The following is a 12,993-nucleotide window of genomic DNA, read 5'->3' as shown; positions in this document are numbered from 1 at the left end:
TTCACCCTGGCAGTACCTAGTGGAACTCAGGTTTGGTGCAACATAGACACACGCTGTTTTGGTCATCCAACACGTCCTGATGAGCACTTGGAAGTGCAGTACCCAAGATAGAGCTGATGCTGAACCCTCGCAGTACCTAGTGGAACTCAGGTTTGGTGCAACATAGACACACGCTGTTTTGGTCATTCGACACGTCTTGATGAGCACTTAGGAGAGCAGTACCCAAGATAGAGCTGATGCTGAACCCTCGCAGTACCTAGTGGAACTCAGTGGAAGGTCAGGTCAGGTCAGGTCCGGGTTCAGGTTCAGATAAGAGCCGGGATCCAGGTCCAGGTCTGACTTCGGGTTTGAGTCTAGGTCCGGGTCCGAGTCACAGTCCGGGTCCGAGTCCGGGCCCGAGTCTGGGTCAGGGTCCCAGCCCCAGTCCCAATCCAAGTCGAAATCTAAATCGCCAAACGTGTACTATGCGTCGTTGAAGAGTTCTGGTCTGATCATCATCAGCAGTTCCACTTCATCAAATGCGACAGTTTTTAATGAAAATGCTTGATTTTCTGATGAAAATCCAAAAGTCACTATACGCATGCCTTTATGATTTGAGGAGTTCCCTCGATTCCTCATGGATCCCATCATCAGAACTCGAGATTGACAAAAATGTGGCTTAAAAACTTAACTTGCCTAACAAACATAACGAAGAGGACAAATCGCCAAACGTGAACTATATATGCGTCATTAAAGAGTTCCGTTCTGATCTTCATCAGCAGTTCCACTTCATCAAATGTCACTTTTGTGAATGTATATGCTTGATTTGTAAATAAAAACACGAAAATCACTATATGTATGCCTTTAAGATTTGAGGAGTTCCCTCGATTCTTAATGGATCCCATCATCAGAACTGGGTTTTGACAAAAACGGGACCAATCTGTATGCATATACATACAATCAAAAAAAGAATTTTCAAAATCGGTCAGGTAAACAAACGTTAAGCATTAAGGTTTCAGATCATTATCATCATTCGCTTGCCCGTGCTGCGTGCGTGCGTGTGTTTGCTTGCGTGTTCATTTGGGGTCGACACAGCATGTCTTTTTCTTTTCATCCATACCTCTCTCTCTCGCCCGTCATCTCATCACACAATAAACAAAATGAGCATGTTTTCACCTTTTTACAAAACATTTTAATATATGTCTAAAACTAAAAACCCTCATAAGGTACCTACCTTTTCCCGTGGGACGACACAAATCTAGTTTGAGTATATGTAACGTGGATTTTAAATAGTTATCGATCACCTGTCATATGGCAAGTGAATGACGCTTCATTCACCTGCCATTGCATCATTCACCTAGGGTGACCAGACGTCAGGAATTTTCCTGACATGTCAGGAATTTTAGGCATATGTCAGGAATGCGGCCGGAAAAGGGAAATGTCAGGAATTTTGGTATTTCCGTTTCCCGAAGGACAAATAAACAAAACAATAAAATGGTATACACAGTAAAAATAATATTTTTAATCAAAATAACAAAAAAAAAATAGTAAAACAGTTTACTGACATAAGTATTTCCCTTTACGAGCTTAGAACTTCACTTCTTTCATTTAAAAAATCAATTGGTATATAATGGCCGCAATGTTCGAGTTGGGAAATATAGTTTTCATTAGCACACTTGTGCAGTCCATAGACCTAAACGAGTGATGATGTTTCACTGTATGAAGAGCCAGCGTAGATTCAGCTGCAGAAATTTTTGCCGTATTTCCAACACTTTGAGTTTGGAACACAGAGTCAATTTTCACATTTTTAGACACTGTTAAGGTTTGTTTTTGATGTTTTTGTGACTGCATGTGTTTTTCAATGTCTGAGGCTCCTTTAAATTTAATCGAAAAATAACAGTCACATATTGTACAATACACTTCACTCGGCTCTCTACCTTCTTTCAGTAACGGATATTTAATTCGTAAAACATCCGTAAAAGTACATAGTCTCGGGCGTTTGCTACTAGACGCCATGTTAAGGACACGACACGCGCACTGTTATAACGTAGAAACTGGACTAACATGCATGCCAATGCACCCCCCCCCCCCCCCCCCACCTCTCCACCCGCCGCGACCGCGACAGCTCATGTCAGGAATTTCGGCCGAAAATCAGGAATTTTGTCAGGACTTTTGAAATTCGTATCTGGTCACCCTACATTCACCTGACTTTTTTGGACAGGTTAACGAGACTTAAGACAAAAGTACACAAATTTCAATAATATGCAGCTTTAACAGACAGGATAGTTTTTATTCCTAAATTAACACACAAAAGTGATATAACCGCTATATAATTATATAGTTACGAGTATTAGTTGTGGTATCAGTGACATTAACCTGCCGCAAAATCTCATCCACTTGGCAGTTTTAGCCAGGTGGACGATATGATTATATCGCGAATACACAAAATTTATTAGCTTGATGAACTCCATACTTAGGCATATAAAACTAAACTATTGTTTACGTTACATATCTTAATAGTAATGCGATAGGTTAGATAATTAGCAAGATATCGACGCCAGGATAAAGAGTACTTACCCATTACAAACTCCAATTTCCGATACTTCGTCGTTTGTGTTTTATTTGCGAAGCAAAATAACCACGTCTTCGTCCTACCAGGTGATAGCTGATGAGTGACGGCTTCGGCTCGTACGGAGTGAGACGGGAAAGGTGCGGTGGGGGTTATACAATCGTCGTGAACGTGACGCGCCAGGTGAAGCTGGAAACAAATTATCGGACGCGGCTGACGGACGCGGCTCACAGCCGCGACTTATAGGTATCTAGATAATGAATATACACTGAACTGTGCAAACTATCGGAGGTAAGCCGTGGACGTAACCTTGTGCTGACCTTGAGCCTTCGGACATCCGACAGAAATCTGGCGCGCTGGATGTTCCTGTCAGCCGAAAACGTCCGCGGACGGTATGCAGTAGTATGCACGGGGTGCGGGACGCGTCACTGCGCCAGAAGGACGCGGACTACGCGAGAGCTTGGACGTGCGTACGGTAAAAATGGAGGAAAGAATTATCGAGTGTGTTCGCAACAAGGAATTACTGTATAATCTCAAATTAAAGGATTACAAAAATAAGCGTTGTTGCGCGTCCGCAAGCAACGTCCCGAACACTGTGCACACTTTTATGTGGCGCCCGTCAGCCGCGTCCGTCAGCCGCGTCCGATAATTTGTTTCCAGCTTGACTGTTAAGGCCTTGGACAAACTTTGAAGCCGAATAACTTAAAATATAAGTATAATATTGTTATTCGATAGTAATAACCAAAAACAAAGTCTGTATATGCTAGAAGACAATATTATGTTGCTCTATCTGCAAAATTATATAATCATATAGATAATGCCATTGATTTATATCCTTCTACATCTAAACAATGTAAAAGTAAAATATTAAACTGGCTAAAAACTAAAAACTACACAGAAATAGAAGATTTATTAGTTACAATAATGTAATACACATACATACACACAGGAAAACACACTCACACACACACACACACACACACACACACGCGCGCGCGCGCGCTCACACAAGTGGCCTATAGTTAGATATTTAGTACTTTTCTGTTACTCATAAATATACTAAATTTATGGTTCCTGTTAGGTTAACTTATGTATTGTTAATTTTAATTTTAATATTTTAATTTTAGTTATATTTTTGTTTCTTTAAACTGATTGTTTTGTTTTGTTACTTAGCAAACCAGTAAGGAAGAGCGGTGTCTCTTGACACAGGTATCTTGTATATAGTCCTGTAGCGCTGGCTATATTTTGAGCCCTAACTTAAAGTAATATTAAAGTCAATTTTTTTTTCGCTTACGTATGCTGTTTTAAGATGTTAATCTTACATTTTGTTTTGTGTCACAGATATTATTTGCTTTTTAAGTTATTTAATAATTTGTAGTAATTATTTTTATTTTGAATTATTTTGGAGAAAAGAATATTCGAGAGAAAACATGTAACTGTGTCGCATGTAGGATAGTTTTTTTAATGTGAAAACATAGTTTGTGTCAATTACGTCCATTGCAATCGGATACTATGTCATACTATTCAAAATTACTCAAAAAATAATTAAAGTTAAAAAAAAATGCTGACGTCGCATGTAATCGTGTCAATATGTACATTACATGTTTTTGTGTCATATTGAGGCACAGCTTCATAAGATTTTTGATAATTTTGTTCTAACAAGCTATTACCATAACAAAAGAATATTAAGGTTACTAGAGTTCACATCTTATTAATATTAAAGGCGGGATAAATAAGAAATATGAAGTTGTGTCAGTTTCATCCACTGCATAAACAAATAATACAAAAATAATGTTCGCGTTCATACGACGCTAGCGGGTGGCTCTTAACGGGCAACGCGGGCCATGCACGGGGAGCGGGCGCGGCGGGCGCGGCGCGACCTTGGCGTGACGGCGGGTAAGGGCCTCTCTCTAAAAACCACATGTTGCGTACGCAACGCATGTTTACTTCGCCTGCGTGTCAAATTAACGCAACTTATGCAAAGTTATACTACTACAAAGAGAACTTATAAATATTGTACAATGTCACCATTTAGCAAAAGAACTGTAAGTAAGTACATCTTATTGCGAGAATTAAGGTCTATTTATATCTATACACATTACGGTTACGCATCAAATACTTGTGACAATGACAGGGAAAAGGTACCACTTGAGTAAAATTTTCTTATTAATACCGTGACTTGAGGTAACTTTCATTCTTTGATAAAAATATTACTTCTTGAACTTAATTTATATTAATGTTATCAATTTTTTGATTTCTATATCTAATATCTAATCAAGTCTAACTTCAATATATCTTAATTATATGGACTAATAAATTTTACACAAACCAGTCTTTCCATACTTAATGTAAATTATGCACATTATTTTTTTAATGTATTTTTTGTTCTTAGCATTTTTTTTATAATAGATATTATTATAGGTAAACCAGAACTTTGGAAGTATTGTCAAGAGGGCGCTCGTTTTGAATTTTATATAGCAACAATTTGTATAGTGGGGACAATGGAAATTGGCTGATGATTTTTGTTTTATTCCGACAACTTTAATAAGTGCGAATCGGGCTTATTTTTCCTCACGATAACTAGCAAAGTGGCTATAGTTGCTTTTCGCGGATCACTAATATTATTGTCATCGAGCCATTTGACAATTGTTCCCTTCTTCCACTGAGTGTTAGGTGCTTTATTGACCTGAAAAGAAAGATATCTTGCGTTGTCCATGACAACACAGGAATTTTTGTCGAGATTGGGAATAAGTTTTTCTGTGACCCACTTTTTAAAATTATCTTTATTCAAGAACTCGTGGTAGTCACTTTGTTTTTCTTTGTCATTATATGACAACAGTGCGTTTGGAGCAAAAGCAATCCGTGATACCGATGCATGCGATACACCTAATACACAAATCAAATTATTACAAGACATCAACCAAATCGTGACGACCTGACTATAGTGACATTTGTCCATAAGTTTGAAACTTACCCGTCAATTCAGATGCTAATTTCGTTATGTTTTCTAATGGAAGAAATTCCTCTCCCGCACGTTTTTTTTTTCCATATAATAACTTTATACACTATTTACAACTTTTTCTCTGTAAAATCCAAAACTTTCGGCATGATTATTGCAGTCTAATAATAATTCACACGAAACTAGACAAAGCAATGTTTACATTGTCAATATTGACAACTATCATAGAGGGTAGATGTTGTCTATTATTAAAATTGTTGCCATTGCTAGAAATTAGTACCAACAAATTTCCGTAACATGGCGCACCCTCAATAGATCCTGGTTCACCTATAATTATGTACACGTATTGAGGTTATTTAATGCCTGTTTATTCTGATGTTTTGAATACATTTACCTTAAATAATAATTACCAACACTTTTGATAGTTCAAGCTTCTTGGATAATAATTACCTTTGGGTTCAATTGGCGTAAAGGACATTTTGGCGAAAATGAGTTATATCCACTACCGTAGCCTCAAAGGGCTTAACTGACAAAACGCCAGGATATCTTTCCAGGAGAGCCAAAAATCAGTTTTATTTTGAGAAAAAAATCAGACCTTTTTTGTTTGTTTGAATTAACTGATGCCTGTATGTGGCTTATTCCTAACTTTTTGAGGTCTTTTAAACTGATTTCTTGAATACAATGCTTATTTACAAAAATAGCATGTCCGTTACGCCAAAAAACACGACTATTTTTAAAAAGGCGTCCCTTACGCCTCTTCTTTAATGTTTATCTTATCAGAAAAAGGGCGTAATGTACTAAAAATTAAACTGTTTTAGTACCAGTTGGCGTAAATCCAACAATTTCGTTGCAATATTCGCAACTTGCATTTAGGGAACACTATACTTCTAAGTACTTGATGGTTCCGGACACCATACCTATCTAGTTTAGTTTTATTTGTTATTATTTGATACATGTCATTTCTATATATAGTAAAATGGAACGCATTAATTAGCGACAGTTTGGTAGGGTAGTTTTTTTTCGAATTTTTTGACGTTTATAAAAGCCAGTTGAAGGTAGATCGATTTGATGGCTGCTCATGACCGAATGCGCAAGCCCGTTCGTCGTGATAAATCAAAAATACCACTAAAACTGTCGATTTGTGTGATAAAAACCCTCGCCCCAGCCACTACAGCATCAGCTCGCCCATGGAGAGTGTCGGTACCGACCAGCAGTTCGGCGTGCAGAGACGGGGTGAGTTGGCTTTCGATTGATTCGCTTTCACTGGCATTAGATTGTTTAATTTCTCGCCAAATACAATTTCCCTGCTCGAGGGCGATTGTACAGTACTATAATTTACATTTTTTTTCTGAAAATTTATAGAGATGTATGTATTTACTGTCAAGTTTTCCCCATATTTGTTATTTTGGATACTTAAACGTGGAAAAGGTCGTTTTTAAGAAAACAATGTTTTTTTACACACTACAAAGACAATGTTTTTTTTTATATTACTTCAAGTATATTAATTAAATTGAATTTGGTAGGTGAGAAGAGATCTCTGCTAAAAACAATTGAAAACCGAAGGCGAAAAATGTTGGGGCACCTGATACGTCACGATACTTACATAAAGTCTATAATTAAAGGCAGAATAGAAGAACAGAGAGGCAGAGGAAGACCAAGACGTGCATATATTGACCAGGCCAAAGAGAAAATTAATGTAGTGACGTATCAGGAGCTCAAAACAGTGGCAGAGAAAAGAACGGAATGGCGAATACTCTACCGACAAGAGCTAGGCTCTTAAGAACAATGATGATTATTATTACTTCAACAGAATCACTGCTGTCCTACCATTTATACAGGCTGTCCAGTAATTAATGGACAACCTTCTAACCATCGACAGGGCACCTTAGGCTGGTCCAAAAAATGCACTTATAGGTTTAGTAAAAGTTTCGTGGTTTTCAAGATAATCGCACTTTTCTAATTTTGGTTCCTTGTTTCACTGTAATGATCGCTTAGGACATAAATGAAAAGATTTTTACCTTCTGTTTTTTGAAAAATATTCTCAAATAGACCTGCTAACCGAACCGATAGGCAATACAGTTTTTCCACAGCCAAGGTGTATTTTTAGAAGACCTTAATCCAAAAAAATACATTGTACTCTAACATTTTTAAGAAGTCTGATCCCTTGTGGTGAAAAAAAAAAAACGTATGGAGAACAGAGTGGCCAACTTTCTTAAAAATAGTTTATTTAATACTGATTCTAAAATGGTATCACACATGCTATTTACATTTCTACAAACAAAAATATGGCCTAGATGGTGATTAAGGTGAAGTATGGTGCTAACTAGTAAAAAGACATAAAAGCGCGATTATCTCGAAAACCACGAAACTTTTACTAGACCTATAAGTGCTTTTTCTGGACCAGCCTGAGGTGCCCTGTCGATGGTTAGAAGGTTGTCCATTAATTACTGGACACCCTATATATATTGATAAACAACAATTAGTAACAAATTAATTTTACTATAGAAAGTATTATGCGTTATTTCTGTTTGTAATGTTAATTGGATTATAAATTTTACTTTTACATACTAAAGTACTATTAGGTACAGTAGTAGTTTTGAAATTTCGTATGTCTATTCAGTAAAACTTATTGAATATGATCACATATTTATGACATTATATTAGAGAAAAAGGCATGCGGCCAGACTTACGGACTTCTATGGATTTAAATGCAAACGTTATACCTAGACAGTAACTTTCATAAGGTTAATCCTGTAAATCAGGGTTTAAACAAAAAAATATTAATATTACGTCTTAATTAATATTACCAATGACCCAGTCACAAACAAAACTAATAGTTATCAGTCTAACCTTAATTAAACGCCGTAATTATCATTTGAATATAGTCATGTTTTATTATTTTTATAAAACTGATGAAAAAGTACTAGAGATGCAAGGGATAGTTGTTTGGCCGGATACCGGATACCGGATATTCGCCCTGACCATCAGCCGAATATCCGGTATCCGGCCGCCGAATATCCGGTCAGAGGAACTATACCTACGTTTCAGTTTTTCAGGTGCGCATTCTGCAGGTTTGACCTGTTTCCTAGTAAACGTTCGCGCACACTCATTTCTAGGTTCGAAATGAGTGCGCGTACAAGTCAGTGGAATGATTATATTGTTTTAAAATAATAAATAAGTAAGATTATGACCGTGTCTGTTTGTTAAATCCAATTTTATTACTCCGAAATCAAGCAATGTTACTATCCGGTATCCGGCCGGATAGTAAAATAATAGCCGGATAGGCCAATACCGGATAGTAAGCGGATATCCGGTGCATCTCTAAAAAGTACCCACTAGTTCAGTTTAAATTGTCAAAATTTTGTAAACCTATAAATAAAGCAATGAGCACATGAGCAGGTAATGCAAGTACCTACTTAACAAAAAAATTGACAAGGAAAGTAGGTATAACTAGGTCATCCCACTTAAACACAAAAAAGCAACAATTATAAACCCGAAATTATACATAGTATGGGGGCGCGGGCGTATCTCTTACATTTAATCTCTCTCTCGTATAAATATACAGTAGTTGTACATTTTTTGTACATTAGTTGTGGGCGTAACGTACATTTAACACTCAAAAATTTCCGATGCAAAGGGGCGTATCGTACACAAAGTTGGGAGTTACGCCAAAATGTCTCACAACATTTTTTTGAATTGGCAGATACGGCCAAATGCGTTGGAAAACTGTGTTCAAGCGTTGATTTTTCATAGGGCTTAACGGACATTTTTTTCAAGTTATCGATACGTTAAATATACTAAGTAGAAAAAATACTGAGTATAACAGCATTTTTGCAATTTTGTCCCTTACGCCCTTTGAGTCTACGGTAGTCGTTATATACAGTTTTGTTCAGAATTCCAAGCGCTTTCGTTCTGTATAGTGAAAATTTTTATATCTCTTAAAAAGTTGCCTTTACGACCCAATTTTTGCACTATGAGCTTGCAAAAACAGCTTATCTCAAGGGGCGTAAATAACCAATTATAAATTATAAATTCATAGATATTATCGTTAAGGTTACCGCTAAATATAAATATGATTGTAAATGACACATGTCTTTTGTCGTCCTTCAAGCCCTTCATTTGTCTTGATGATTTTTCATATCGTATCTCGTATGGTCAATATGGTCGTAAAGGACATATTTTACTATTGACAATTATTATTTTACTTGCCCTTTATGACCCGCCCTAAAATATTTTTACCATAAGTATATGAAGCGAACAAGGTTGTAAAGGACTTTTCTAATATTTGTATCGTTTACTACCACGAATTAGTTTCTAAACTCTACATTTAAAACAAATAACATGGACTTAGCGGTGTATAATAACAAATAAATATAGTCCGGTGGCCGGCTGCATGAAACAAACCTCATCAAAAAATAGAATATAGGTACCTACCCTGTAGAGGTACCTGACATTTAGTAGCTTCCAACGCACTTGGTCGGCCTAGGCTTAACGTGGCAGATTTTGTACAAATGGCAAAAACGTTGGACAAAAATTCATCAAAAAAAAACCTCATCGAAAAATAGAATGAAACTTGTATGGTAGGATACCTGACCTTGAGGACAGTAAAAAAAAAGTGGTCGGCCTCACCTTAGCCTGGCAGTTTTTGCAGTCTGACCAGATTTATTGGGTCACGTGAGAGCTACAATTTACCTCATCGAAAAATAGAATGAAACAAACGGATTATAATAGCTAAAATAAGCCTGTTGACGTATCTATGTCTTGGTCGGCCTCACCTTAACCTGGCAGTTTTTCCAGTCCGACCAAATTTATAAAAAAAATTACACGCTTTATAAATCACAAAATTAGCAATACATTGCGTCTTAAAATAACCTTAAAAAGTGTACTAAATATCAAATAAAAATTATTTTTAACAGTCGCTGATGTGACATTCTCATTCAAAAGGTAGGGACCACTTTGTCCTTTACCATAAAGACGAAATTTTATTGTATCTATATACAAATAACCTGTCAGAGAGTCCTTATGGCAAGGATAAAGTGGTACCTTTTGATTGCGAACGTCAAGAATGTTGGTCAGTATGAGGAGCCTACATTTTATTTTTAAATATACTTACAACATACCTACTCCCACACTATGAAAAGACTTAATATAATAATTATGCCTCCGAATGAAATAAATACACTGTAATGGCTCCTCTACACGATGGGCCAACGCCGGCCACTCCAAGGGACGCATTTATGTGTTAGAGGGAGCAAGTAGCCGGCGTTGGCCCATCGTGTAGAGGAGCCATAATGTTCATCTAACAAGCACCCTACCCGCGTAAGTAGCCTTCCCCGCGTAGGCCGTTCATGCAAAGTTTTATTTTGCCAAATAGTAAAAAACCGTTGTTGAAAATGACCCAAATTATGAATGTTGTCTCGATGTGGCATTATAATAATGTAGACGTAAACTTAATAACATGAATTTTTTTTTGTGGCAGATACGTGATGTTTATAAGAAAAAAAAAGATTAAAAATAAAAGCGGTGGATGAATTTGACACACATTTGTTTTAATAACATATTATAATATCCTGTGAAGTACAACACTTCACTTACCGACTATAATTTTATTTTAGGCATTTTAGGTTCACTATTAGGTATTTATTAAATGTCATTATACCCGTGAATGAAAATGACACAAAATGCGTGTGTACGTCGGAAGCCACTTTGCATTTACAGGGAAACAAAGAATTTCATCTCGAATATTCTTTTTACCGAATGCTGTTTAAAAAAAGAAATACCTAAATTTCTACCTAAGCAAATACCTAGGATGACACAAATTATTATTATTAGGTTTAGTGTGTGGTCTGAAAACTATATGTAAAAAATAGGCAACATTAATAATCTTATAACTTCAAAAGTTATTGCTATCGGACTAATACTTAAAAAGAGACACCAACCTGCACATTGTTAAGCTATTAAGTTACTGAATAAATCATTTTTATTTATTTATTTATTTAATACTTTAAAAGTTAAGGATATATGTTAATAAAATACGGTAATGACGTTAAATAAAGTTAATAATTTGTGTGGTTTTCATAGCTCGGAACATCAGTACCTCGCGTTGGGACACGGCAGGTTAACGGATAAACGTAGTTACAATTTTTTTTTTGTAATCAATATTTATTAAATCTTTTTCAAAGTATTAGGCCTCTGTGTAAAAAGTCTCTCTAAATATGTGTTAAAATTTTATATATAAAAATTATACATAATGAAAAAAAAGTTCTAACATAAACCTATTTACAGGTGGCGGTGCCAACTTTTTGAGAAACGACCTGAAGCATATTAAATACCTATGTCCTACGTCGTATGTTGAATATTTATTAAAGTAGCATTTACGGCCTATACACAACTTATGGGGCACTCGACTCGTCATGTGGTTTTTATACTTGTTATTTTTCATCTTCGTCACATGGGTTTATATCAAACTTACAAGCGGTATTTGCAAGAACAGCAAACATTTGGTGGGTAAAGTGGTTATAGTGACGGGTGCGAATTCGGGCATAGGATTTGAAACAGCTAAGGATCTAGCGGAGAGAGGAGCGCGAGTAATTATGGCGTGCAGGGACGAGCGCCGCGGCGTCACAGCCAGGGACCAGATCGTCGCCGCCACCGGCAACCCTGATGTGCACTACCTACACCTCGATCTCGCATCTTTAAACTCAGTCAGAAGATTTGCCAACAATATTAACACTAGCCAAGAACGGCTGGACATCCTCATCAACAATGCGGCTATATACGGCTCAGAACTCGTAAAAACCGAAGACGGACTACTACTAGGCATGCAGGTCAACCATTATGGACCATTCTTGTTGACCTGCTTACTTTTACCGAAACTGAAATCGTCAGCGCCAAGTCGTATAATCAATGTCGCGTCTATGGGCCATCATTATTGCAACCTTGATTTGAATAACCTTAATGGTGAGAAAGAGACAGTTAAAACGATAAATGTGAAAAAGATGTACTATGCATCAAAATTATGCAATATTTTGATGACAGTTGAGTTGGACCGACGGTTGCGAGGTACTGGAGTAACGGCAAACTCTTTGCATCCGGGATGTGTGGATACTGACATCATAACTACCATACCCGTCGTTAAGCATATGTTGTTTCTGCTTCGGATTTTCTGCAAAAGTCCATGGGAAGGTGCTCAGACGACGGTGCACCTCGCAGTAGCCCCAGAGCTCGCCTCGACCAGCGGCCGCTACTTCCAAGACTGCCGTGAAGCGAAACCTTCGAGAACCGCTCAAGATCGTAAACTAGCTCGTGCGTTGTGGGAAGTGTCCGAAAAGTTTGTTCAAATGATATAAGCAACCTTCAACACCTTGGCTTCCACATCGCTGGCCCAATATTACAGGGTTCTATATATATATGTTACATTTTCAACATAGGTAGTTAAAAATCGACTTAATGTCACTATGTTTTAATTTCGGTTCGATAAAAGTGA

General features: G+C 37.0%; 2 protein-coding genes across 2 annotated transcripts in view; one reads left to right on the top strand and one right to left on the bottom strand.

Annotated features, from left to right (window-relative positions):
• The window catches only part of LOC134676190 (uncharacterized), a 164,659-nt gene that overhangs the window by 8,977 nt on the left and 142,689 nt on the right, over positions 1-12,993 (bottom strand). The gene's annotated exons all lie outside the window — the stretch shown is intronic.
• LOC134676604 (retinol dehydrogenase 11-like) lies at positions 11,817-12,856 on the top strand. The gene has a single exon (XM_063534999.1). The coding sequence runs from the start codon at positions 11,921-11,923 to the stop codon at positions 12,854-12,856; it is 936 nt and encodes a 311-aa protein (XP_063391069.1). The 5' UTR covers positions 11,817-11,920.

Source organism: Cydia fagiglandana, chromosome 24, assembly GCF_963556715.1.
Source record: "Cydia fagiglandana chromosome 24, ilCydFagi1.1, whole genome shotgun sequence".
NCBI lineage: Eukaryota > Metazoa > Arthropoda > Insecta > Lepidoptera > Tortricidae > Cydia > Cydia fagiglandana.
This window is presented reverse-complemented; position numbering and strand designations above follow the sequence as displayed.